Source organism: Sorex fumeus, unplaced genomic scaffold (assembly GCF_029834395.1).
Source record: "Sorex fumeus unplaced genomic scaffold, SorFum_2.1 ptg000061l, whole genome shotgun sequence".
NCBI lineage: Eukaryota > Metazoa > Chordata > Mammalia > Eulipotyphla > Soricidae > Sorex > Sorex fumeus.
Genome location: NW_026606118.1, coordinates 30637583 through 30663802, shown reverse-complemented (window position 1 = coordinate 30663802; position 26220 = coordinate 30637583). Strand labels below are relative to the sequence as shown.

Here is a 26220-nt window from a genome sequence, read left to right as displayed (position 1 = left end):
CCAACTTCTCAGAAGAGCTAAGGTATACTGGGATCTTTATTGATGATTGCTTCATATAATACCGGCAGAGCCTGGCAAGCTTCCCATGGCGTACTCAATATGCCAAAAACAGTAACAATAATGGGTCTCATTCCCTTGACCCTGAAAGAGCCTCTAATACGGCACCATTGGGAAAGACGAGTAAGGAGAGGCTGCTAAAATCTCAGGGCTGGGATGAATGAAGATGTTACTGGAGCCTGCTCAAGCAAAGCGATGAACAACGGGATGACAGTGACAGTGACAGTGATATTATAATACAGACTATCCCAAGAAACCAGGGATAAAAATTCACATAATTTTTTTAAAGTGTGAAAATTTAAATATATTCTCGTCATATTCAAGAATGAAGGTATTGAGGAATTCAGAGTCATTTCTCTGTTCAATTAGAAAGACTTTCAGAGAATTTCCGTCCTTAATTATCATTTTCATAGTTGATATTATCTGCCATTTGACTTAAATTCACTAAGCATTAAGTCATTCTCTTTATTTCCTCATAAATGTGCCAATGGATTTCTAATCACAAACAGTTCTAACCACTCTAAAAATACTTCACAAGAATTTGATTCTTTGGCCAGAAGCATATGCATAGTTACATTCTCTTAATAGAATCTCTCTTAAATCAGTCCTGAATGCAGCAAACAGATTCTGGAATAGCTGGATCACAAGTTTAAGGCAGGAGATAATTATTTCTTCTTTTTGGGGTGGTGGGATGGTGAGGTGGGTGTTGGACTACACTTGGTGGCAGTACACAGGGGTTACTCCCAGCTCTGGGTTCAGAGATCACTCCTGGCAATGCTCACTCAGCATATCATTAGCAATGCCAGAGATAAAATCCAGGTTGCTACATACAAGGTTAAGAGCCTTAACCTCTGTACTACTTCTCCAGTCTATAACTAATTCTTTACTAAGTCTTATAAAAATATAGTACAGCAAATACAAAAATGAATTAAGTCTGTGGTGGGGAAGATGGTTCATGCAAGAGCCCTAAGTTTGATCCCAGGTACTGCACAGTCCCAGAGAGTAGAGACTTGACTATATAAAATATACTACCTTTCATTTATAATATGATATAAAACCTTATTCATGGTTTCAACGCAAAAACAAGACAACTAGACAAATACTAAAAAAGTGGCAAGTGAAACGTCTCCTATGGAATGACAAGCTTAGGGTTTCACTTTTTTGTGTGTGTGTGTGTGTGTCCTGACTTTTGGGTTACACATTCTTTTAAATTATCCTAATAGAATTCAGAGGAGAAAATGACTTTATCGTTTGAAACCCACAGTAAAACTATATCCCTGATAACTGAGATTTTATTCCAAAAACAATTGCTAAAGTAGTTTCTGATATATTCCACACATATTTAACACATACTTATTTAGAAGACTATTAGGATTTCAAAGTGAAAATTTTGAAATATAACTACCTTTCCCTTTCTTCGCCAGTCTCATCCAAGACCCATGCATATGCAAACGATGCCTTGCCAGCCTTCTTAGACTCTTGTTCATACTTATGCATAGTTCTTTTGTTTACATTACCCAGTAGAAAAAGCAAATGGCCCATCAGAGTACTTTTCCCAGCATCAACATGACCTACGGAAAAGTGATTCAGGATTAATATGAGGGACATTTTCAACATTGTTCACATTGGAGCATTGTAGAAATATGCAATTCAGTAGTTCATCAGTGTCTGGAGTAACAAATGTAATCTTTCCTATTAAATGGCAGTTTAAAATATAGAAATAGGGGAAAATAAAATGTGTCTCTTTAGAGAAAGGAAAATTTCCTTGATTCTTTAAAAATTAAATTATTAACACGTCATTTTCAAAAAAAGGTTATAAAATCGAAAAGTACCACAACCAAGTCAAATGATCTCTGTGGTAACTTGGCATTCTTTCCCCAGGGTGACTAGAAAGCATTATGATGAAATGACTCCATGGTTTATGGCTGTTACACCTGTACGGAATCCTGGAGTGGAACAAGGGTTTCCATTTGCCACTTAGAATATGGTTGGGCTAATGCAGAGTTGACCGACAATCCAGAGAAGCATGGGGCATTACCAATGACCACCAAGTTGAGGAGTTGCTTCCCTCCTTGCCGCTTCTCCAGTTCTGCTTTGATATCTATTTGCTGCCTCAGCTTGCTAGACTTTTTTAGTGATGCTGGTGTTGCACTCTGCTCGTCTGATGCCTGAATGGTGTGGGATGGAAGAGCTGATTTGGTCTCCAGAGCATCAGAAGTAATGCTGACATCTTCACCATGATGTCCTTTTTGAGGTGTGTGGAAATGATGACCATTTTCTTCAGCAGTTACTCTAGAGAAAGGAGAGATAGGAAATGAGTGTTAAACCAATTTTAATGCACCCTTATTATGTAAAAGAGATGGTCTCTTCGTATTCCTTATGCTTGTACACCAAAAAAAGGATCTCTGCTAAGTGGCTCGAGCCTGTTAAGATGGAAACAATAATTGACCAGACTCAAACACACAAATACAGACCTAGAAGATCCCTGCAGAAAATTAGCATACCTGAAATAAAGATAAGATGAATATACTCTGCAAATAACTGAAATTTAGGATATAAGCCTAGAGCCTTAGCAATATAATTCTATTAAAACAATTGGCATAAAGGGGATACTTTGTAAAAATTAGTACCAGATGTGTTCCTGGAGATAACATATCCGGCTGTGCTCAGGATTTACTCCTGGCTCTGAACCTAAGGATGGCTCCTCAAAGTACTTAGGGAACCATATGCAGTGCTGGGAACTGAATCGAGGTTGCCCCATTCAAGTCTTAACCTTAACCTCTGTGCTATTACTCTGACCTCTCTTGTGGCATTTTCAAAAGTGCAAAGTTAGTCCTTCCTCCCATGTCTGAGGCAAGAGTCTTTTATTTATAAAAATCTTGTATCTATTCCCATTTTGCTTTGCTTTTGCAAATCTCCACTAATTTTGGTGCTCAGTTTTAAATACTACCTAGACTGATTAGATCCATCTTGGATGGGAGAATTTTTTCAGAAGATGGAACATGTTCCAGTTCTTCAAAGGATTCCAGGCTAAATTGACTGAGAACAAATAAAACTCTAATTTGGACCTATATAAATAACTATAGCTAGTTATAAAATCCCCAACATGACAACTCTGTACATGGGAGTCATAAATACAAATGTACAAGATCTGTTCAAACTATTCAACCAGAATGCCAAGACTATAAACCTGAAAGAAGCCACAGTCTCTGGCTTCAAACCTTTCTGTTTTCCATTGCAGAACCCTTTCTTCAAGGGAAGTTTACAGTAATTCTAAAATGGTAAGGGAGAAAGCTACAGCTCAAGAGTGGATAGACACAGAAGCTCAACTCCTGGCAGAGACCTCCAGGGGCTGTTTGGGACAGACTGGTTTCACAGATCTCAGAACTAACTTCAGTTCATTTACAGTTCAGTAACCTAAAAGCTTTGCTCTTCTCTTATTCTCACAAGAACGTTACTTTCAAGTAAATCTCAGGTAAACTACTAATTAATTCACCAAATAGTATAGCATTAAAGGAAAGGGACTGAATTCGAAAAGTAGTTAAGTCTGTACTTAATTTTAAAAAATCTGTATCTGGGTCTGGAGGGCCTCTGCCTTGCACATGGATGACCTGTATCTCCGGCATTTCATATGATTCCCTGAGCACCGCCAGGAATAATTCCTGAGTGCAGAGCCAGAAGTAATCCCTGAGCATTGCAGGGTATGAACCAAAAAGTGAAATAAATAAATAAATAAATAAATAAAATGTCTGGATCTTATAAAATGAAAGTCAAAGTTTCAAGATTTAAAAAAAAAAAAATCCGTAAAATTAAATTCTAAAAATTACCACTCAAGATTCAATGGTACAATGACTGGCAGAAAACAAAAAGTGAGTTGGTTAAACGTGTTTTCAGGTATGTTCTGATATAATTTTGTAACTTTTTCTATTACTATAAATGGACTACTTTCCCAAAGTAGAATATTTCTACATGAAGCTAGAGACTTAATCTTTATTCTTGAGTTATTAATAATACTGGAAAGCTAATGGTTTAGATTTAAGAGGTTGAACAGTTACTTGTTGCCTGCAATGTTCTGATAACTTTTATATGCACTTTCTAGACAGGTATTCGCTACTGATCTTTGTAAAGAAAATTTTATTGTATCAGCAAAGCACAATATTTTTAGTGAGATGCCATTGGGAATTACACTATGAAGAAATCCATAGCATATAAATCTGGATTCAAAGTGTTTTATGTTTCTCTGAGCTAAGACCAAATGAAAAGAATCTCTTAAGCATTTACTTTATTCCTAATTTCCTTCCAAAGTCCTACAAAAGTGGTTTAGCAAATGTAGCTTGCTCCTTGAACAAATTTTGCATTTCTCAGTCTTTCAAATGAACCGACTTCTACATGTGCACTAAATCATTTTAGTTATCTCCCTAGCCACTATATTCAAGTTTAAAACAAAAATACTTTATTGTTTATATTTGAAAAGAGTTTCTTACATGTCTCTCTGGTGGGCAAAATATATCAACTTGACAAATAATAGATCAGGAAATTATTGCTCGAGCGGGCCCAGTAACGTCTCCACTGGAGACTTTGTTGTTACTGTGTCTGGCATATCGAATACTCTCGGTAGCTTGCCGGGCTCTCCGAGAGGGGCGGAGGAATCGAACTCGGGTCGGCCATGTTGGCCGCTTGTAAGGCAGACGCCCTACCCGCTGTGCTATCGCTCCAGCCCAGGAAATTATTAAACTTTAAAAAAATTATAACAGATTAAAACAATGTTTTCAGAGGGCTTGAGTGATAATACAGTGGGTAGAGCACTTGCCTTGCATATATGGCTGAGCCAGATTGAACCCCCCATAACCCAGATGGTCCCTTGAGCATGCCAGGAGTGATTCCTGACTTTGGAGTCAGGAGTAAGCCTTGAGCACAGCTGGGTGTGGTCCACCACCCCCAAAACAATCATCATTTGTAGAAAGATTTTTTTTAAGTAAGTTTTTCTTATTTATTTTAATTTTTTTAATGTATTTTTTATTTTTTTGCTTTTTGGGTCATACCCAGTGATGAACAGGGGTTACTCCTGGCTCATGCACTCAAGAATTACTCAGGGGGACCATATGGGATGCTGGGACTCGAGCCCAGGTTAGCCGCGTGCAAGGCAAATGCCCTACCCACAGTGCTATCACTCCAGCCCCAAGATTTTTTTTTTAAAAAACAAAAAATTTTTCAAATGTGTTGTTAGGTCTCATGCAACTCACTTTCCTTAAAAATTTAGGAAAGAATTTTAGAGATCTAATAAATGACTATTAGTACCATTTTCATACATATTTTAAATTCTAGCTACATTACAATTTACACGTTACAACTATAGATTAATTCATTTATTAGCACTGTAGCACTGTCCTCCCATTGTTCGTGGATTTGCTCGAGTGGGCCCAGTAACATCTCCATTGTGAGACTTGTTGTTACTGTGTTTGGCATACCAAATACGTCATGGGTAGCTTGCCAGGCTTTGTCGTGAGGGCGAGATACTCTCGGTAGCTTGCTGAGGTCTCCGAGAGGGGCAGAGGAATTGAACCTGGGTTGGCCGGGAAGGCAGGGAGCAAGGCAAATGCCCTACCTGCAGTGCTATGGCTCCAGCCCTTACGTTCAGTAAACCAAGTTTTATCTAAATTTCGTAAAGGGGGTGGGTACCTTTTAAACCAAGATTAGAACACATTTGTTCAATCATCTCTGTAGAGAGTTAGACTTTGAATGTATTAAATATGAAAATAATTTTAAAAAATAAATTTTCTTAGAGTGAAAAAATTCAATGATTCACCAACAATGTGTAATTCACAAATACTACTTACTCGCACCATCTAGTGGCATATGAATTCTCATAGGGTTATACTTCAATAAAGCTTCATTGGTGTAATGAGCAAACTAACAATATATTAACAAGAAGATTCAAGCCTAGTTTTTCATTATATTCTGTTATGTAAAACCATACTGAGAACCTGTCAAACTTCAATGCTAGCAATAAGATGAAGTAGTTTTTCCTTATAATAAGATGCAACTTTGAATTAAAAAAAAAAAGGAGAGGGGAAAGAGTTTAAAAATCTTACCCAGGTACTTCAAATCCCATAGTTTGCTTCTTTCCTGACACAGTCATTTTAGCAACCTTTGGCACAATTTCAGATTCACTTCGAGATAACTGACAGCCTACTGATTTTCCTAATTAAAGAGCAAAATATAAGTCTAATTAATTAAAGTTGAATTCTCAAAACAGGATCATATTATAAATATCAATTTCACTAAATTCATCTTTATAGACATTTCTTATCTCTTTTTTTAAAAAATTAGCAAAATAATAAAATGCTCAAATCCTTCTGTTACCCGATTCTGGGAAATCCCCTAGAGCCAGGACTTTGTGATGCTTACCCTCCAACAAATCTCTTCCTAATTTTGAACTGACTCTTAAGTTTCAGTATTCAGAGATCACAAGAGTGGTTTCTTCAGCTCTGTTGAGATGGTATACCTAGGGCCTATTACCCTCTTCTACCACACGCTTTCACAGTACTAAAAGTGTTTGGTCAGTTAGCAGATGGTTAAACTATTTTTAATCCCATGATAACTATAAACCCATGAAGAAGCAGAGAGTTGGCTTCATTATGCAGAAACATCACATGTATTTTACTCGCATAAAATACTGTATAGGAAGTAACTTAATATACAAAGAATATGGGAAAGGTGTCAGTGAATATGGAAACACGGATAAATTTTTAAAAAGAAGACAAAACTGTGAGCTACAACAAAGTATAACTCTAAGACATTCGCTTGATCCTTTAAAAAAAATATGTGCAATCCATGGGACTCTTGAAGGCAGCTACATAATTCTCCATAAGAATGACATGGATGTGGGGAGAGCTGAAAGATAATTCAGAGTGCTAGTGCACAGGTTTTGCTTGCAGGAAGCCCAGATTCAATCCCCATGTGTCCCCTGTATACCATCAGAAGTCAGATCCCCAAGCAACTTGCCAGTAGCTAGCCTCGAGCACCATTGGGTATGGACCTATCTATTTCCACATAGAAAGTGCTGATGATTAGAGAGAGATATCCCATAATCCCACTATGAGTATCACAATAAAGATAGTCCAAACATAGCACCATCTTTCCTAAATCAGAAAAAAATTATAAATTCTAAATCAACCCTTGTTCCAAAGGCAATCAGATGAGACTGTAAGGGACAGAGCAATGGTGAGTGGGTAGGGTGTTTGCCTTGTACACAGCCAACCCTGGCTTAGTCCCCAGCACCCCCCATATGATTCCCCAACACCTGAACACAGAGCCAGGAGTAAGCCCTGAGCACCACCAGGTATGGCCCCAAAACCAAAAGTAAAAAATAAAAACAGATTACAATGACTATTAAAAAATTAGCTAGAAGAAAAGGAGTATGTGGATCAGTTGAAGGAAAAGTTAAAATCAAGAGGGACTGGTTGAATATACAAACTAAAGCCCAATTTGGATACTTCAGAACTTTCTGAGAAGGAATAATATAGATGAATACTTCTAAAACTTGTAAAGCTCAAGTAGAAAGTGAACTAAGACAGCAGAAAGGCTCTTGTAACAAAAGATATGTATGTTAAGATTCTGGGAGGTGAACAATTTCTGCTAATGAGTAATTTCTGCTTTCTCCATAACACAGCTTGTTACCCATGGAGACTGCGGGTAAATAAAGGTAAAACTGGTGAAGCAAAGTTTCAATAATTATTGCACAAAATGTTTTAACATAAAAAATATGGGGGGGGGGAGGGAGTTTAGGGGAGAGAGAGAGAGAGAGAGAGAGAGAGAGAGAGAGAGAGAGAGAGAGAGAGGAGGGGGGAGGAGACTGTGCAAAGCAAGGTTCAATTCCTGACTCCCCTGAGTATGCCAGGAGTGCTTCCAGATTGCAGACTCAGGAGTGGACTCTGAGCACAGCCAGACGTGGCCCTCAAACCAAACCAAAACCAAGAAATGGGGAGAATCGTTGGATAGTGCTAAGGATTCATTTAAGATAATAATGAACTGTTATATAAAGTAACCCTTAAGACTACCTAACCAAGAAGAGAACTGATAGTTGACCTGTTGGCAACAAAACAAAACAAAACAAAAAAAACCCTAAACTAAAAACAAGGAAAAAAGGGCAATGAATTTATTATTACAAGCTCTAAGCTGGATTTCAAAAAACAATCAGTGAATAAGAGAACAAAATCAATAAGAGAAAATTGAACACAATCAATAAGAGAACAAAAGTAGAATATAGGATGACCTGGGTAACTGTGGACTGGTCCAAGGTTCAAGAATCTTGGACCAGTCCACAGATTGTTATAAAAAGTTTGTTATAAAAAGCACAACTAGGTGGCTGTGGTCAGAACGGAAGGTGTGAATTCATGATTTTGAAGAGATTTATCTAATGAATTGCTGTTGAGTATTGAAGGCCACTGGCAACAGGTAGTTACAGAACTGAAAGTTGAGGGTTGGACTTATTGGCGTCTTCACACATCGATGCACAACTATGATCATGAAAAAGAAAACTGTAAAACAGCTGCCACCCCTTCATGAATAAGAAAATGACTGGGTTTGTTTTGTGTGGCTGATAATAGTGAGAACTAGCAAAAGGTTCGGTCCAGGAAACAAACGACAGAACTTCAAAGGAGTAGTTTAAAGGGACCAAAAAGAGGAGACTGAGAGACAGCATATCAAGTAAGGTGCTTGTCTTGCACAGGACTGACCCCAAATTCCGGGGATGACATATGGGCCCCAGAGCAATTCCAGGAGTGTTCCCTGCATGCAGAGCCAGGAGTAAACCCTGGTTTTGTGCCCTCCACCAATAAAACAAAAAATAAAAATAAAGGGAACAAAAAGAATGGAGAAACAAAGGCACTGGAAAAGGCCACAATATGGCAATACTACCAAAAGCATTGTATAAATTCAATGCAATCCCTATAAGGATACCCATGACATTCTTCAAAGAAATGGAGCAAACACTCCTGAAATTTATATGGAACAATAAGCCCCCACGAATAGCTAAAGCAATTCTTGGGAAAAAGAAAATGGGAGGAATCAACCTCCCGAACTTCAAACTGTACTACAAAGCAGTAATAATTAAAACAGCATGGTACTGGAACAAAGGCAGAACTGCAGACCAATGGAACAGGGTTGAATACACTGACATCTCCCCTCAATCATATGATCATCTAATCTTTGATAAAGGTGCAAGTAATGTGAAGTGGAGTAAGGAAAGCCTCTTTAATAAATTGTGCTGGCATCACTGGACGGCTACATGCAAAAAAATGGGCTCAGAACTCTGCCTAACATCACGTACAAAAGTAAGATCAAAATGGATTAAAGACCTCAACATCAGACCAGAAACCATAAGGTACATTGAAGACAAAGTTGGCAAAACCCTCCATGACATTGAAGCTAATGGTATCTTCAAAGATGCCACGCCACTGTCTGAGCAAGTGAAAACAGAGATAGATAAATGGGACTATCTTAAACTAAGAAGCTTCTGCACCTCCAAAGAAACAGTGACCAAAATACAAAGACAGTCTACAGAATGGGAAAGGATATTCGCCGAATACACATCTGACAAGGGGTTGATATCCAGGATACACAAAATACTGGTTAAACTCCACAAGAAGAAAACATCCAACCCCATCCAAAAATGGGGCAATGAAATGAACAGAAACTTTCTCAAGGAAGAAATCAGAATGGCAAAAAAGCACATGAGAAAATGCTCTACATCATTAATCATCAGGGAGATGCAGATCAAAACCACAATGAGATACCATCTCACACCTCAGAGACTGGCCCACATTCAAAAGAACAAAAGCAACGGATGCTGGCGCGGATGTGGCGAGAAAGGGACACTCCTTCACTGTTGGTGGGAATGTCGACTGGTTCAGCCCTTCTGGAAAACAGTATGGATGATTCTCAAAAAATTAGAAATTGAGCTCCCATTTGACCCAGCAATACCACTCCTGGGAATATATCCCAGAGAGGCAAAAATGTATAGTCGAAGTGACATCTGCACTTGTTTGTTCATTGTAGCACTCTTTACAATAGCCAGAAACTGGAAGAAACCTGAATGCCCAAGAACAGATGACTGGTTAAAGAAACTTTGGTACTTCTACACAATGGAGTACTATGTAGCTCTTAGAAAAAATGAAGTCATGAAATTTACATACAAGTGGTACAACATGGAAAGTATCATGCTAAGCGAAATGAGTCAGAAAGAGAGGGATAGACATAGGAAGATTGCATTCATCTGGGGGATATAAAGTAACAAAATATGAGATTAATACCCAAGAATAGCTGAGATCAGCACCAGGATGATTACTCCATAGCTTAGTGGCCAGTCGGGCATTCTAGAGCAAAGGGCAGCTCAGATAGAGAAGGGAACACCAAATAAAGGGTGTTTGGAGGATCCTCCCAGGAGGGGAGATGCATGTCGAAAGTGGACTATGGACTGAACATGTTTGCCACTCAATGCCTCTTTTGCAGACCATAACACCCAAAAGGAGAGAGAGAACACAGGGGATTGCCCTGCCACAGAGGCAGGGGGGAATGGGGGGATGGGGGTGGGGGGGATATTATCCGTGGTGGTGGAAAATGGGCACTGGTGGAGGGATGGGTATCTGATCATTGTATAATCAAACCCAAGCACAAAAAATTGTAAATCTACAACTGTACCTCATGGTGTTTCACTAATAAAAAAATATATATATAAATAAAAAAAAATTAAGTTCCTGGGCTGGAGAGATGGTACAGTAGGTAGGGTACCTGTCTAGCACACAGCCAACTCAGATTCAATCTCCCACATCCCAGATGGTCTCCTCAAGCATGGTCAGGAGTAATTCCCGAGCATAGAGCGAGGAGTAACCCCTGATTACCACCAGGTGTGGCCCAAAAACAAAACAAAACAAAAAAATAAGTTCCACTTTCCAGATCCAGTAGCTTTTAAGATGATAAATGAAGGCAAAGCAGTAGGAAAAACATTAAACAGATTTATAGGAGACTTTGCTTCTCATGAAAAAAGAAGTTTCCAAAACTGCACCAAAGGTTGAAAGGAAGAGAGGGAAACAAGGAAGATACTGAGAGTATTATGATACTGGACAGGGCTGGGTGGAAAGACTTGCTGATTAAAAGCAAAAAAACAAAAGTAGCATGCTAGACTGCGGTAATGTCAAAAGAATGGAGCTTGGATGGGGATGCACAAATATTTCTTAACTGAGGGCACACAAGCCAAATTCTCACATCATATGAAGATTAATTTTAGTATCTCCTAACTACTTTGAATAGAAAAAAAATCTTGAGCCACTTAAATATTTAATATACTGAAATACTGTAAAATTTTTACTTCTTTAAAAATAATAACATGAAAGTTCCCCAAATATTAAAAAAAGAATCACAATATAAGCTAACATTTATGGTGCATAATTATTTTTCATTTCTGGAAATTATTTTATATGAGGTATCAACTCCAAGATTAGTCATACTTCCAAAACGTTGGTTAAGTAAATATCTCTTTAAAAGGAAAAAAGTCTTTTATTATCACTCATTGGAGCAGTGGTTCTTACTTTTTTTTAAATTTTTTTTAGAAATTCCTTTGAAGGAGCTAATAAAAAGAATGGGTTACTTTAGACAGAAAACCACATCACACACAAAATTCTGCATGCTACTTCAAGGAGGTCAATAATTTAACTCTGAAACCTTCCCTCTGTAAGCCTAACTCAGGCTACTTTGGAAATATTAATCCATTTTGATGTTTTCCAAAGTCAAAGAAAACCACATATCGAGTGAAACTTCCACTGCTATTAATAGCAATAGGATGTACTTTCACATATACAACGATATCGCAAGGTTCCCTTAACTAGCATCATGCCAATGGCAAGAGAAAAGCTACTGACAGATCAGAAATGAACACAATCAGCCATAGATTATTAAAAGCCACACATGTGAATATTCAAATACATCACCTTAAAGTATACAATGTTATCTGAGCTAATCTACCCACCCAAAACAGCTAGAAATTAATAATCTTTACAGTTTCAAGAGAATAAGTCTTAATTTTTCAAATCTCAAAAAAAAGTATATATGGAGTGAGTACTGCTTGGGTTCTGGTTTCTAATGTGTCAACTAGTGAGTTTCCTCCCTGACCTACTTATCTACCTTACGACTTAGGCAGTTTATTCAGTTTCATTATCTTTAACTTTTTTTCAACTGTATACTGAATTAAATGATTTCTAGTTCTATGAATTGCTTATAAATCCTAAACAACAAGGTGAATCTAATAGTCCACTGGGAGATAAAAAGTACAATGTATCATGCCACAGGAAAATAACCAATGTCCTTTCCTAAATCATTTATAATCTACTCAATTGAATCACAGTCACACACACAAAAAATGGCATCCTAAAGATTGATATTTTAGTGATTAATGCACAGTATCTAATAGGAACGGAAAAGAATCAATATCGTTTATTTTTTTTTCCACTCAGATGGAGAACACAACCAAACAAACACAAGTGAGGAGACTTCACCTTACTGGCAGAGCCTGCACTTAATCACCTCACCTACCTGTCCAGCTGAGCTTCCTCTTGCTCCTGCTATTGCTAGTCTTCTGTTCCTAGTGTTCCTAGCTGTTCCTAGCCCTGAATGGGCTGTACCTTCCAGGGCTGTATTACTTCCTTTCTAGAGCTGAGATCTATATAAGGTTTTCATCTGAACATGAAATTATTGAGATAGTTTATCCTGATGAATATGCTTCAATGCATATACCAAAGAATTCAAAACTCAGTCTTCCCAGTTGCACCAATTTGTCACAGATTAAATTTAAAGAAATTCTCTGCTTGCAGGTCTACACAATTCCCCTGTCCTGACTCATTCCTTTGGTCATTCAAGCACACGATTAAATGACTCTTTGAGAGCAGAAACTGTCCTTACACATATCCGCATAGTCTATAGCACATAATACAGCACCTGCCATCAATGAGAATTTGATAAAGACTTTAATAAATGATCCTTATAAATTTAAATTCTGAGAGGTAACCTATTTTTTACAAGATATGAGATCTCTTCTTTAGGCAAAAATTTCAATTTACTCTATGTTTGTACTTAGTATCAGACATATTTAAGTGTCTGGGTTCTAGAAAATCAACTTCACTCTATGAGCCCTCTCCTATGCTTTCCTGCATGATGTTTTTTACATTCATAACAAACACACCAAGCAGGCATCAATAATTCTACTTCAGCTTAGAGAAAGAGGTTCCAAGAGGTTCATTTCCTAATGCGGCATATATAATCTCGGTCCCTGATGTAGCTAGATTGAAAAAGGAAAAAGATATGAACCATGCGCTAGCTTAAAGAACTATATACTGTTCTCACAATTTAAAAAGTTGTGGAGGTGAGATATATAGTAACAAATCAAAGTATGCACCTGAGTATCATATAAGTATAATAAAAAATATCTGTCCTGACCTTGAAGAATAAAAAAGCCAAAGTAACATGAGAAAAGGCATATTTAAGAGTCAAATGAGGATTAAGGATGTGGTTCAGTAGTAGGGACAGTTGAAATAAATATAAGCCTGGCATGAGTGAGGAATGAATTAAGATTCTGGCACATCTTACCCCTCCAAAATAATATCAATAAAGCAAAAATTCTGAAAAAGATTGGTCAGTGATCAATGAGACTTTAATGTAAGAACTTTTAAATCAAAATATATGTATATAAATTAATTTTTAAGAACTCTTAATTAGTAGAAAGTAAAAACCTAGAATAAAATATTCTAAAATCTGGAAGGAACTCTACTAAAACTGTTTAGAAATGCTGAAGGCCACATTAAGATCATAGGTAAAAGAAAACATAGGAAACTTGCATATGACAATAAGTTAATAAACAATGTTAAAATAATTTTAAAAGATTAAATGATAAAATATGTGCTGACATCTCATTCTGTAAGTCCCTTAATTTTTCCCCAAGTTATTAATGAGACTTCACTTAAGCCTAAGATCCTCCTTAAAATCTATAGACATCTTTTACCCTGTAATGATTAATTCTAATTAGTCTAGTTGGCTAGAAATCTAAGACTGACACTAGGTAATTTATGAAACCTGAACCTGACCTAGTCATCAAATATTCAAAAAAATGAGTTTATCCTGCCTGCAAAAGGATATCAGGACCTATGCAATCTACTTCAAGAAGTTGTAAAAAAAAAAATTTAATTAAATTAATGTGAAAGCAAACTGTCCCCAAACTAAAACAATATCAATTTTATTCTGCAGCTTTATCTTATCATTGCCAGAAAACTCTAAAATTAAAAATAATTGCTACAATTTGTGGTCAGTGCAAGTTTTAGGTAATTATTTTTAGGTTGGACATTGCCACAGCAATCAACCTTTTGTTTTAAAGTGATTTTAAATCATTATAGGATCAAGAAATGCTAGAACAAACATGTACCTAATCATAGGAAAGATGGTATCACAGGGAATGTACCTCGCTTCATTTACTTATACTTTGTGCATTACATTTTACTTATGCTTCATGTTTTATTAATAGATGTATAGAAGCCATACAGAATTCAGAGGGACTACATTTGGGGAACACAAGTCAAGCTGATGTTGAAGTTCATCTGAAAAAGTGAGTCGGTGACCAATATAATTTTTTGGATACGAATAAGGAACCCAACAGCTACATAGTTCTCCACTGTGTAAATGTACCAAAGTTTCTTTAACCAGTCATCTGTTCTCGGGCACTCAGAGACTAACACTCAAGAATGGCCGAGATTAGTACCAGGAATTTTGCTCCATGGCTTGGAGGCCAGCCACACATGCTAGGGGAAAAGAGAGCTCAGATAGAGAAGGGAGCACCAAATAAAGGGCGTTGGGAGGATCTTCCCAGGGTGGGAGAAGCATGCTGAAAGTAGATTATAGACCAAACATGATTGCCACTCATTGCCTCTTTTGCAAACCACAACACCCAACAGGAGAGAGAGAACAAAAGGGAACGCCCTGCCACAGAGGCAGGGTAGGATGGGGGTGATGGGGGGGTGTGGGAGGGATACTGGGATCCGTGGTGGTGGGAAATGGGCACTGGTGGAGGGATGGGTATTTGATCATTGTATAATTGAAACCCAAGTACAAAAATTTGTAAGTCTACAACTGTACCTCATGGTGTCTCACTAATAAAAATTTAAAAAAAAAAAAGAATAAGGAACCCAAACTACCAAATATCCAAGCTGAAGTAAATTAAAATGTGGTAATAGCATGAGAAGAGCTTGATAAACTGAAAGAGCATATCTGCAAATAGACCAATAATAGAAATATATTTTTGTTACATATGAGTAAGAACTGGGTAATTGGGAATAAATAATTATGTGTAGTAAGAAATTCAATATATGCAAAGAGGTTTTTCAAATCAGTGGGAGAATGAAATATTATTCATTCTGTATTGAGAACATTGGTTGCATGCTTCTTAGCAAAGGGCTCATGTCTAGCACATCATAAGCTCCCTGTTAATTGAAGTTAAAAATATATATACATATATATAGTAAGAAAAAATACATAAGAATATATTTATAACCTTAACGTGAGAAAGATGCACAAGTGCTGGAAAGACAGGTGAGGAATCAGGTGTATATGTCTTGCCTGCACAAGTCCCAAAATTCTAATAGCCAGCACCTCCCACCACTACTGAGCTCCAGCATTTAACTGGTTGGCCCAGTAGCTGAGAGTGGCCTCAGGATGCCCTGGTAACTACTTTAGATGCCCCACTTCCAGTCCTGAAAAAAAAAAAAAACTGACAAATTTTACATAAAAATTGAAGTTTCCTCTCTGTTTTAAGACACTATAAGCAAATATAAAAAATGTATGCAAAAATATATACCACATATATACAGAGAGAGTTGGTGTAGATACAGATAGATATAGTAAGAGTCTCCTACTAGCAAAAACAAGTCAGAAAAAGAAAATGAGAGAAAAATCAGACAAGGTCAAAGCAAACAGCTCAAAGGTATGGCTGAAGAAAGGGAGGCTAGAAATGGGAGGGGAGGGATGATGGTGAGCAGGAAGTCAAGAAGAACTGAAAAGGGGAAAGTAGGAATGGAATGAGAAGGGCGAAGGAGGTAGAGGATTGAGTTGAATATTTTTACCTATTTACAAGCATCTTGTTTTGCCAAGGGAAAGGGAGTGAAGTGCTATCTCACACTGTTAGCAAGATACTGTTAGCCTGGAACAATCTTTGGTAAGGAGAAATTTAAAAATAAACTACAATGTACCATACTTCCCTCTCAGAGAGCCCGGCAAGCTACTGAGAGTATCTTGCCCGCACGGCAAAGCCTGGCAAGCCACCCATGACGTATTTGATATGCCAAAAACAGTAACAACAAGTCTCACAATTTGTTGCAAGACGTTACTGGTACCGGTGCCCATTCGAGCAAATCGATGAACAATGGGAGGACAGTGCTACAGTGCAGCACCATACTTCTAGAATGTTTTACAGAAATAATATTACTACTATGCAGCAATACATGAAGATTGTTTAGTATATATGTAATATATGTAATAGCAAAACTAATTATATCCCACACATAGGCCCTTGAATTTATGACGAAGGAATCAAGAGTATGCAGTGCAGAAAAGAAAAACCTTTCAATAAATGGCAAAGGGAAAACCACACATAGAAGAAACTACAGCACCATCTTAACTATGAAAATTAATTCAAATGGACAAAATACTTTTAATATAAAAGCATAAAATAAACAGAGGAGAACAAAGGTGGAAAGACATTAACCTAGTAAGATCTCTGTGGATTGATCAGCAACAGCAAGGGTAATAAAAGATAAACCAATTGGGACTGTATCAAATCAAAAAGTTTCCATCTGGCAAAAGGTCATCATTAAATCATTTAGGCAATGAATGGGAGAAGGTATCCGCAAACCATGTACCAGACAAAGGGTCAGTATCCAAAACAGATAAACTCAATAACAGAAACGCACAACCAGATTTATAAATGGACATGGAAACCTAAATAGGCATCTTACCAAAGACACACAGATAACCAGCAAATGTATCTGAAATGTTCCTCACCATTTATCATTAGGAAAATGAAAACCAAAGCCTCATGATTTCACCTCTGAGTGTATCTGTTGGACTGATATGATCAGAAACAATAATGATGACTAGGATGAAGAGAAAAGGGAGTCTCCATGAATTGCTGAGGCATATACACTGTGCAGTTACTACAGGAAACAGCATGGTGGATTCCCCTCCTCCCCCCAAATTTTAACTTCTATATGGTGTACTTTTGGAACCATGTAAGGGGGGTAAAAAAAAAAAGATAAAACCCTGCCATTTGTAGCAACATGAATGGATCTTGAGAGTATTATGCTAAGTGAAATAAGTCAAAAGGAAAATAGTACATATGCATGGTTTAACTTATTTGGAAATACAAAAAAGAAAAAGCTGGGGCAGATGGACAGCACAGCAGTTCTATTTCTGGCACAACATGGTCCCACAAGAACCATCACTGGGGTGTTGTGGGTGTCCCTGGCACCACAGGGTCCAAGCAGTAGCATAACATCTTCAGGTCCTTTGCTTGAAACACCAACCCACTGACCATTACTGGTGAAGCCTCTGGGACTCCTGGAAAATCCTGGGAAACCTTTGGGAAATCCCCTACATCCCCATCCCCAAAAGAATCTTTTAAAAAGAGGCATAACAAACGAAAACTGAAACCCTTAGATTGATAACACAATTTTGGTTAACAAAGAGAAGTGTGGAACAAGAAAAGGGGTTCAAATGGCTGGTTGTGGATGGTGACTGGTGAATGTGTATGATATAAGAATCATTACAGAGGTAAGAAGCTGTATCAATCTATACAATGGTAATACAGTCTCAATGAAAGCAATCTCTTTTTTCGGGGGAGGGGAAATGGGGGCCACACCTGGCATTGCTTAGAGGTTATTCCTGGCTCTGAACTCAAAAGGACCAATCCTGGCAGGGTTCAGAGGACTATATGGGATGCTGGGATTAAACTCAGGTTGGCTGCATGCAAGGCAAATGCCCTACCCACTATATTATCACTCTGACCCCCCCTCAATGAAAGTAATTTTTTAAAAATCCGTTCAACTACAAATAAAAAATAAAAAATTATAGGTAAGAAAATAAGCAGTCAGGTCAGAATAATAGGACAGAAGACAGGGTATTTGCCTTGCATAAGGATGATGGAGGTTCGATCCCCAGCACCTTCATATGGTCTCCAAGGTGATCTCTAAGCACAGAGCCAATAACCCTTGAGCACCATTGGGTAAGACCACCAACACTGAGCCACCCCCCCAACCCCCACAAAAAATAAGAAAATGGCTAAAAAAAAAATTCTGATGCACTCAGACAATTGGTTACAACAGTAATAGATGTATACGTCTGAAGAAAAAAACCAAGATATAAAATGTGGGGGGGGGGGGGCGGGGGAGCTGGGGGAAGGGTGCGGTAATACAGCTATATCACTGGTATTTAAAAAATCCACAAGTATCTAAGGTGGTAACTTCTAAGGTGGTTTCAAAAGTGGTTACTTCTAGAATGTGGTATTAGGAAAAAGAGGAAGTAAGGTTCATTTCAAAATCTATGTACTATTACAATGCTATACATTCTTTTTGTAATTAAAATAAGAAGCCCAAATCATACATATTTTAAAGATTACTTATGCAGAATGCATTCTTTGCATGCAGGAGGCTCAGGCTCAATTCACAGTACTTGAAGCACCTCTGGAATGAGCAATAAACATACACAGAAAATGCATCCATGTTAAATCATTTCAAAACATACAAAATTTTTATACTATTCTTTAGGGGACTTGATCTATCTATATTATAAAAACCTTCATTAAATTTATTTGCCAAAACACTTAGAAATATGCGCGCCAGAACCCAAACTCTTTTCCTCAATGACCCTGAATATAACTGAAAATAACCACTGAAAAATAGCTCTTGTTTTGAAACAACGGTACCACCACATTCACACGGTCAATGGCAACTTTATAAACAGAATGTCCTAGTAAAACCGAAAGTAATGTTTTGGCATTGTTTTGTGTTAAGTACCCACCTTTTTTGGACCAAGAATCCCCTTCTAATCAAGAACTACATCTTTTTGGATTTGTTTCACTGTACCCTAAGTACTCAACATATTATACATCATTTACACTTTTAAAAGATGCTGAACAAAACCAATTACTGGTAGATTTTTTTCAGTGCTCTGATAATTTTCTTTTGCTAACAAAGTTTTCCACATGAAAAAATCTAACCTGCGCTCATCATATTCTCTAAAGCAGGATTTATCAACTTCGGCAATATTAACATTTTGTTAAAACATAGCACAGTGGTAGGGCGTTTGCCTTGCGCACAGCCAGCCCGGCCGAGCCAGGTTTGATTCTTCCACCCCTCTCGGAGAGCCTGGTGAGCTACCGAGAGTATCTCGCCCGCACGGCAAAGACTGGCAAGCTACCCGTGACATATTCAATATGCCAAACACAGTAACAAGTTTCAAAAAATGGAAACGTTACTGGGCCCAATCGAGCAAATCGATGAACAACGGGAGAACCGTGTTTATTTGCTTTGCCATTTCCAGATGTTTAGCAATAAACCCAACAAGTTTTCCCAAATAGTCAATTGCTTTTGGGGGGGCAAAAATCTCCTGCAGGAGAGGAATACTCAAAGTATTATTAGGAAAATATACTTTGATCACCCAACGTACAAAAAACCATCTCAAAGACATATCTACCCATCTTTTACCCATACAATGAGCAATTCTTAAGAGTCCTTTTCTATCCCATCATGCTTAAAGCCCCTGTCAATTATTCCGGGTTCCCTGTTTTTTACAAACCTCTATATAAAAAATTAGTACAAAATTCTACTCATGTTTTCCTCATAAACACTTCTCAGATTTGGACTTTTCTTTCCCAGTTACCTAGAACAGCTCCTTAGAGGATTGCAGAGTTAGTTATGGCACCTCTGCTTTCTCTCACTTAACTAGGTTTTTATCATCTTTCTCACCAGCTAGAATATGTTCAGTGGCTTTGTATCCAGCCCTGCACTGCACCCACAGCCAATCAAAAAACCTACTTTCACACATTCCTTGGAAACATGATCCCGATTTATCTCTCAAGCTCCCTCTCTTCCTTGCTGTTCCTTTCACTAGCTGAGAATCTCTGGCAAAAATTTGCTTCTTACATCCATGACCACGGTTGTTGCTATGGCCATTCTCATGCAAAACTATCCTTATATTCATGAAAAAATATGAATACAAGGAAGCCAAGACTTCTTGACAATGAATGATTTACAGAGGTCAACTTGAGTGTTCTATGATCAAAGACCTGTGGATTTATTTCAGAAAGGTTTACTATGAACCTTTGATATAGTCATAGAATTGTTTCCTTGTGCTATTGGCAACAGAATGAAGTACATGTGAATTTCCCTGCACACCTTCACACTCATGAAAGCCTCAATAACCACTTCATGTCCTAAGTTGCCAGTCACTTAGAATTTGGTCACGTATGTGAGACATGGTCAGCTGCCAGATAGCATAGATGGAAGCAAACTCTACCACTTACTAGTTAGGAGGCTTCAACTGAGTGACTTCAATTCTCTGGCCCATTGTTTTCTCATCTGTAAAACGAAAATAACAGAATCTACAGAATAGAGATATGAGGTAACTAACACGTATAAAATGCCCAAAGCAAATATGCATCAAGTAGTCCATGTTTCACACTACCAATCAAAAGCAACACAGCCTAAGTCTCTAGAATATTCAAAATACCGACTTCCTTTTCCTTATTCAACACCAAGAAATCTACAGACAACTACTCTATAGTAACCACATAATAATTCATGCCTGGAACCACAATGCCCAAAAGGGGAGGGAGAGATGGAATGGGGGCGGGGCGGAGAGTGAGAGAGAGCAAGAGGGAGGGAAACTGGAGACTTGGCGGTAGGAAATGTACACTGGAGTAGGGATGGGTGTTTGAACATTGTATGACTGAAATCCAATCATGAACAACTTTGCAACTATGTATCTCACAATGATTCAGTTAAAAAAAATTCGTAGTTTAAAAATATTTAAAAATAGTTTATGCTGGGAAAGAAAATGTCAATTACACAATAGTATGCTAAGGGAAACATGAAACAATATACATAACTGCCAGGAGAACAGCATGGTTGGAACATTAGGAAAAGAGATATTAAAGTGTTGAGGCAGTGATAGATATAAAGTCAATTTAATTCACGTAGAGCACTGGATTTTGAAACACAAGAGCCGCTAAAAGAGTTTAAGCAATTAAAGTAACCTATCAGATTGTGCTTTTAAAAAAAAACTATTTTGACTATACATGAAGAACTGAAGCAAGATTAAAGAGAGAGCAGTTAGAACTTTGTTTTTTTTTAATATGCATAAGAATTCTATGGATTGATCTAGAATGCTGAAGATAAAGAGACATATAAGATATTACAAGGTTAGAAACGCCTGGTGCCTGACATATTTAAGGAGGTGAAAGAACAGGCCCAAGTCTAACACAGAATAATGAGTGGGTATGTCATTACCACTGGGATAGACATTCAAAAAAAAAGTCAAATAAATAATTCTTGCTTTTCTTAAATGGACCTTTCATTAAGTGCAGAATGATGGCAGTCCACAGAAGTGTTTTCTGGATGGATGAAGATGTTACCAAAAAATTTACTTTTCAAACTGCTACTTAGATTCTATCCCAGGTCTTCTGAGTTTTCCAAGTTAATACAAGTCTTGGCATTGAAGTCACAAAAATGATTAATAGCCCCAATTTTCAGGTGGCTTTCATTCTACATAGATAGGCAAAACTGAAATATAAGCAAGGAAATTAGAGAATTTTGCAAGAGATTAAATGTGGGCTTTTGCTGAGCAATAACAAAGCATAAGAGACTGGTAAGAAACAGAAAATAGAGACCTAAATTCCTAGAACTCCATTAGGAGATCTAGACACAGACTGGATGAGATTCTTTCAAAACATTTACAATGGATAAAAACCCGGAAAATCAAGTATGCAGAAAGGATAAAACAGCTCACAGAAGACTAAGAATGAGAAACGGCCTTAAGTGTTAAGAAGCGGGAAGAAAATAGTATTTAGATTACTTAAGAGCCTTTGCATGGCAATTAAATTCAATACAACAATGCAATTTTACAATTACACATAATTTTATAGGCTGCTTGGTCAAGGCCATCATTTTACAAAAAAAAAAAAAATTAAAATTTCTGAAGATCATATGCCTGATTGTTCCTGTTTACTTCAGACTGATTCCAAGACAAAAATCTTCCTTCAATCTGGTTTCTTATTGCATCTCCTACCTCATGAAATTAATTTATCCAATATGACATAAACTGTTCACGTTCTTCTATACAGTGTTATGTTTTTGTCCAGATTGATTTTGCGAATTTGGTGGTTAATCATCTTTAAACAAATTTCTGATAATGTTAAAATATTATCACGTAGCAACAATTTTCTTTTGTCCAACTTTAAGGTCATAAAATTCAACATATTTCCATACATATACTGATTCCCACAGCTGTAATATTTGATTGGAAGAGTTTGCAAGAATATATTTATTGTTTTGATATGTGGGATATTTCCTATTTGATAGTATTGTAAGGTCTGTTGTAAAAAAAAAACAACAAAATTAACCTAAACATTCATATTTTAAAAACTCCTTTTAAAAAAGTATATATATAAAGACCCACCGGCCCTGCTCTACTGATTCCCAACTAAATCTCCTAGGAGATGCACTTCAAGCAGCCCAATCTTATGGAATCAGTAGTCCCTGCAGCTGGAAACTCCAGGGCACCCTTGGGATGCAGGCACACGGAGTACCTATCCCAGCAAAGCTCTGGCAGCCATAGCAAGGGCTCAACTCCACCACCTCAAGAATATTCTCTGCAGACACCAATCTGGGAACAATTTCAGGTACCCCAGTGCCCATGCTGAGAAGTCTGGTGTTTTTCGAAGTTCAGTGGGCAGCCTCCCAGGAAGCTCCCATACTTCCAGAAAACCCCGCAGCCACACCCGCCTCCCATAGCCACTGCCACGTCAACTCATTGGCCCAGACCACAGATCCTGAGGTCTCTAGAGTGCAACACCTCCTAGAGCAATAAACAGCATAATTAATTCTTAAAGAAGGACTTGACAAACCTGTGATCAGATATAGCAATTTTCACACAAATCGATTTTTTTATATTTGACTTCAATATTGGAGTCAATCCCAAGGGTGGAGTTTCCAGCTGCAGGGACTACTGATTCCATAAGATTCAGCTGCTTGAAGTGCATCTCCTAGGAGATTTAGTTGGGAATCAGTAGAGCAGGGCCAGTGGGTATATATATATATATATATATATATATATATATATATATATATACTTTTTTAAAAGTTTTTAAAATATGAATGTTTAGGTTAATTTTGTTTTTTTTTACAACAGACCTTACAATACCATCAAATAGGAAATATCCCACATATCAAAACTGAAGTTAGCTTTGTTAGCTAACCAAATTCTACAATGTTATCCACAGTTGTGGCTTTTTTCTAAATTAAAGTTCAAATTTTAAAATATATATATATATATATACATATGAATAATTTAGAACTTAGTGTTTAAATCAATTCCTGCCTAACAAAGGTGAAGTTTCTAATACAATTTTAGTTTCCAATTGAAACTAGAATGCTAGGTTACTCTTCCTCTAAAAACAAAATATGTGGTACTATCACCTTATCCTTTTTATTCTATGGTTGGGGACTGATTAGATATTTAGATTTTAAAGTATATATTACTGCAAATGCTACTAATTTATTATCACACTAGATAATCAAATTCTTGACAATTCCAGACCAATTAAGATCTGAAATTAACAACACATGGCAAACACTGATCTGCCTGTATTATAAAATATACATGTAAAGTGGGCTGGAGCCATAGCACAGCAGGTAGAGCATTTGCCTTGCATGCAGCCAACATGGCCCACCCAAGTTCAATTCCTCCGTCTCTCTCGGAGAGCCTGGCAATCTACCAAGAGTATCTCACCCGCACAGCAAAGCCTGGCAAGCTACCCGTGACGTATTCAATATGCCAAACACAGTAACAACAAGTCTCAAAAAAAATGGGGACGTTACTGTGCCCGTTCAAGCAAATCGATGAACAATGGGAGAACATGTAAAGTATGTGCCTTACCTCTCTAACTAACCCATGGATACTTTGTGACATTTTCCTACAACATAAGTCTAATATGTGGTATATATCAAGTCAATAAGATACTGAATTTTGTCCAAATACTTAATGTAATCATATAATACCTGGGGAAAAAATTATCTATTCCCTAAACCAGTGAGTTATTCTCAGTTCAGGAAAAGGTTCATTTTAAGAAATATGGTATCCAGGCCGGAGCAATAGTACAGAGGGTAGGGTACTTGCCTTACATGCAGCTGACTGGGTTCAATTCCTGGCACCCAAAAGCTAGGAATGATCACTGAGTGCAAAGTTAGGAATAAGTTCTGAGAATCATCAAGTGTGCCCAAAACCAAAAATAAAAAGAAAAGGAAATTCTTGCCCATCAAGCTTTGATAATCACTGCCAAAAAATTATTGGTACTGACAGGAAAGTTTTACAAGTAGTAGAAAAGCATCAAAAAGTGCCCATTTATAGGCTAGTTGTAGAGGTAAGGCACATACTTTTTTTTTTTTTAATCGAATCAACGTGAGATACAGTTACAAAGCTTTCATGGTCCGGTATCAGTCATACATTGTTCCAACACCCACCCCTTCACCAATGTACATTTCCCACCATCAATGTCCACAGTATCCCTCCCACCACACCCCCACTCCCCCAGCCTACCTCTATGACAGGCATTGTTCTTCTTTGTCTCTCTACTTTGGGGCATTATTGTAGCAATAGACACTGAGAGGCCATCACGTTTGGTCCTTCACCCACTTTCAGCACGCACCTCTCAAATCCACAGCTATCCTTTCCAACCATCATTGTCCAAATGGTCCCTTCACTATCCCAACTGCCTTCTCCCCAGCCCTTGGGGCAGGCTTCCAAGTGTGGACCAATCCTCCTGACCCTTGTTTCTACTGTCTTCAGGTGTTAGTCTCAAACTACATTTTTTTATATCCCACAAATGAGAAGGAACATGCATTATAAAGATAATTTATAATACAGGCAGATCAGTATTTGTTATGCCTTGTTTACTTCAGATCTTAATTGCTCTGGATTTGTCAAGAAAATTGATTATCCAGTGTGAGCTCAAACAGATAATATGCTTAAGATTCCCTGAGCATCACCACGAGTGAGTCCTGAGTGCAGAACCAGAAGTAAGCTCTGAATACTGCCAGATATGGCCCAAGACATGCCCGCACCACCAAAGAAAAACTAGCAAGATATTCTAAGTAATAGCATGGCAGGTAGGGAGTTTGCCTTGCACGCGTCTAACCCAGGTTCGATTCCCAGCATCTCATATGGTCCTCTAAGCACCTCCAGGGGTAATTCCTGAGTGCAGAGCCAGGAGTAACCCCTGAGCATAGCCGGGCATGACCCAAAAAGCAAAATAAATTAATTAAATAATAACAATAAAAGAAGATATTCTAAGTGGCTTTACAAGTCACAGGTACTAACAATTCTTTAAAAATTATATTTATTCATATTAATTACATTTACAAATATTATTGATAACTATATTATTAAGCCATAAATAGAGCAAATAGGGCTTTACATTTTATGAACAAAATTATTATTTTGTTTTATTTTGTTTTGGGGTCACACTTGGCTGTACTCAAGGCTTACTCCTCCTTCTGCACTTTGGGGTCAGTTGTGGAGTGTCTCGGGAGGCCATATGGAGTGCTAAGGATGGAATATGGGTTAGCTGCAAGCAAGAGAAGCACTCTACCCACTGTATTATCCCCCTAGTCATAGAATGAAATTATTTATACATCAAAACTCCAGAAAACAACGACATATATCAGTGTTTCTGGATACTCTGCCCCAAGGAATTTTACTTAGTCTAAGCTTTCCCTGAGAAATCTGAGCAAATCTCAAAATGCTATCAAAGAAAAACGTCAACAATCCAGACAGTCCAAATTTAGTAAACATTATGTA

At 37.6% G+C, this 26220-nt stretch overlaps 1 protein-coding gene across 1 annotated transcript in view; it reads right to left on the bottom strand.

The window, feature by feature from the left end:
• HBS1L (HBS1 like translational GTPase) overlaps positions 1-26220 on the bottom strand; it is an 89203-nt gene that overhangs the window by 27012 nt on the left and 35971 nt on the right. Inside the window, exons 5-7 of the mRNA XM_056125889.1 lie at positions 6150-6258; positions 2096-2349; positions 1463-1628 (exon numbers count right to left, since the gene is read on the bottom strand). Coding sequence (XP_055981864.1) covers positions 1463-1628; positions 2096-2349; positions 6150-6258 — 529 coding nt within the window. The remainder of the gene's footprint in view (positions 1-1462; positions 1629-2095; positions 2350-6149; positions 6259-26220) is intronic.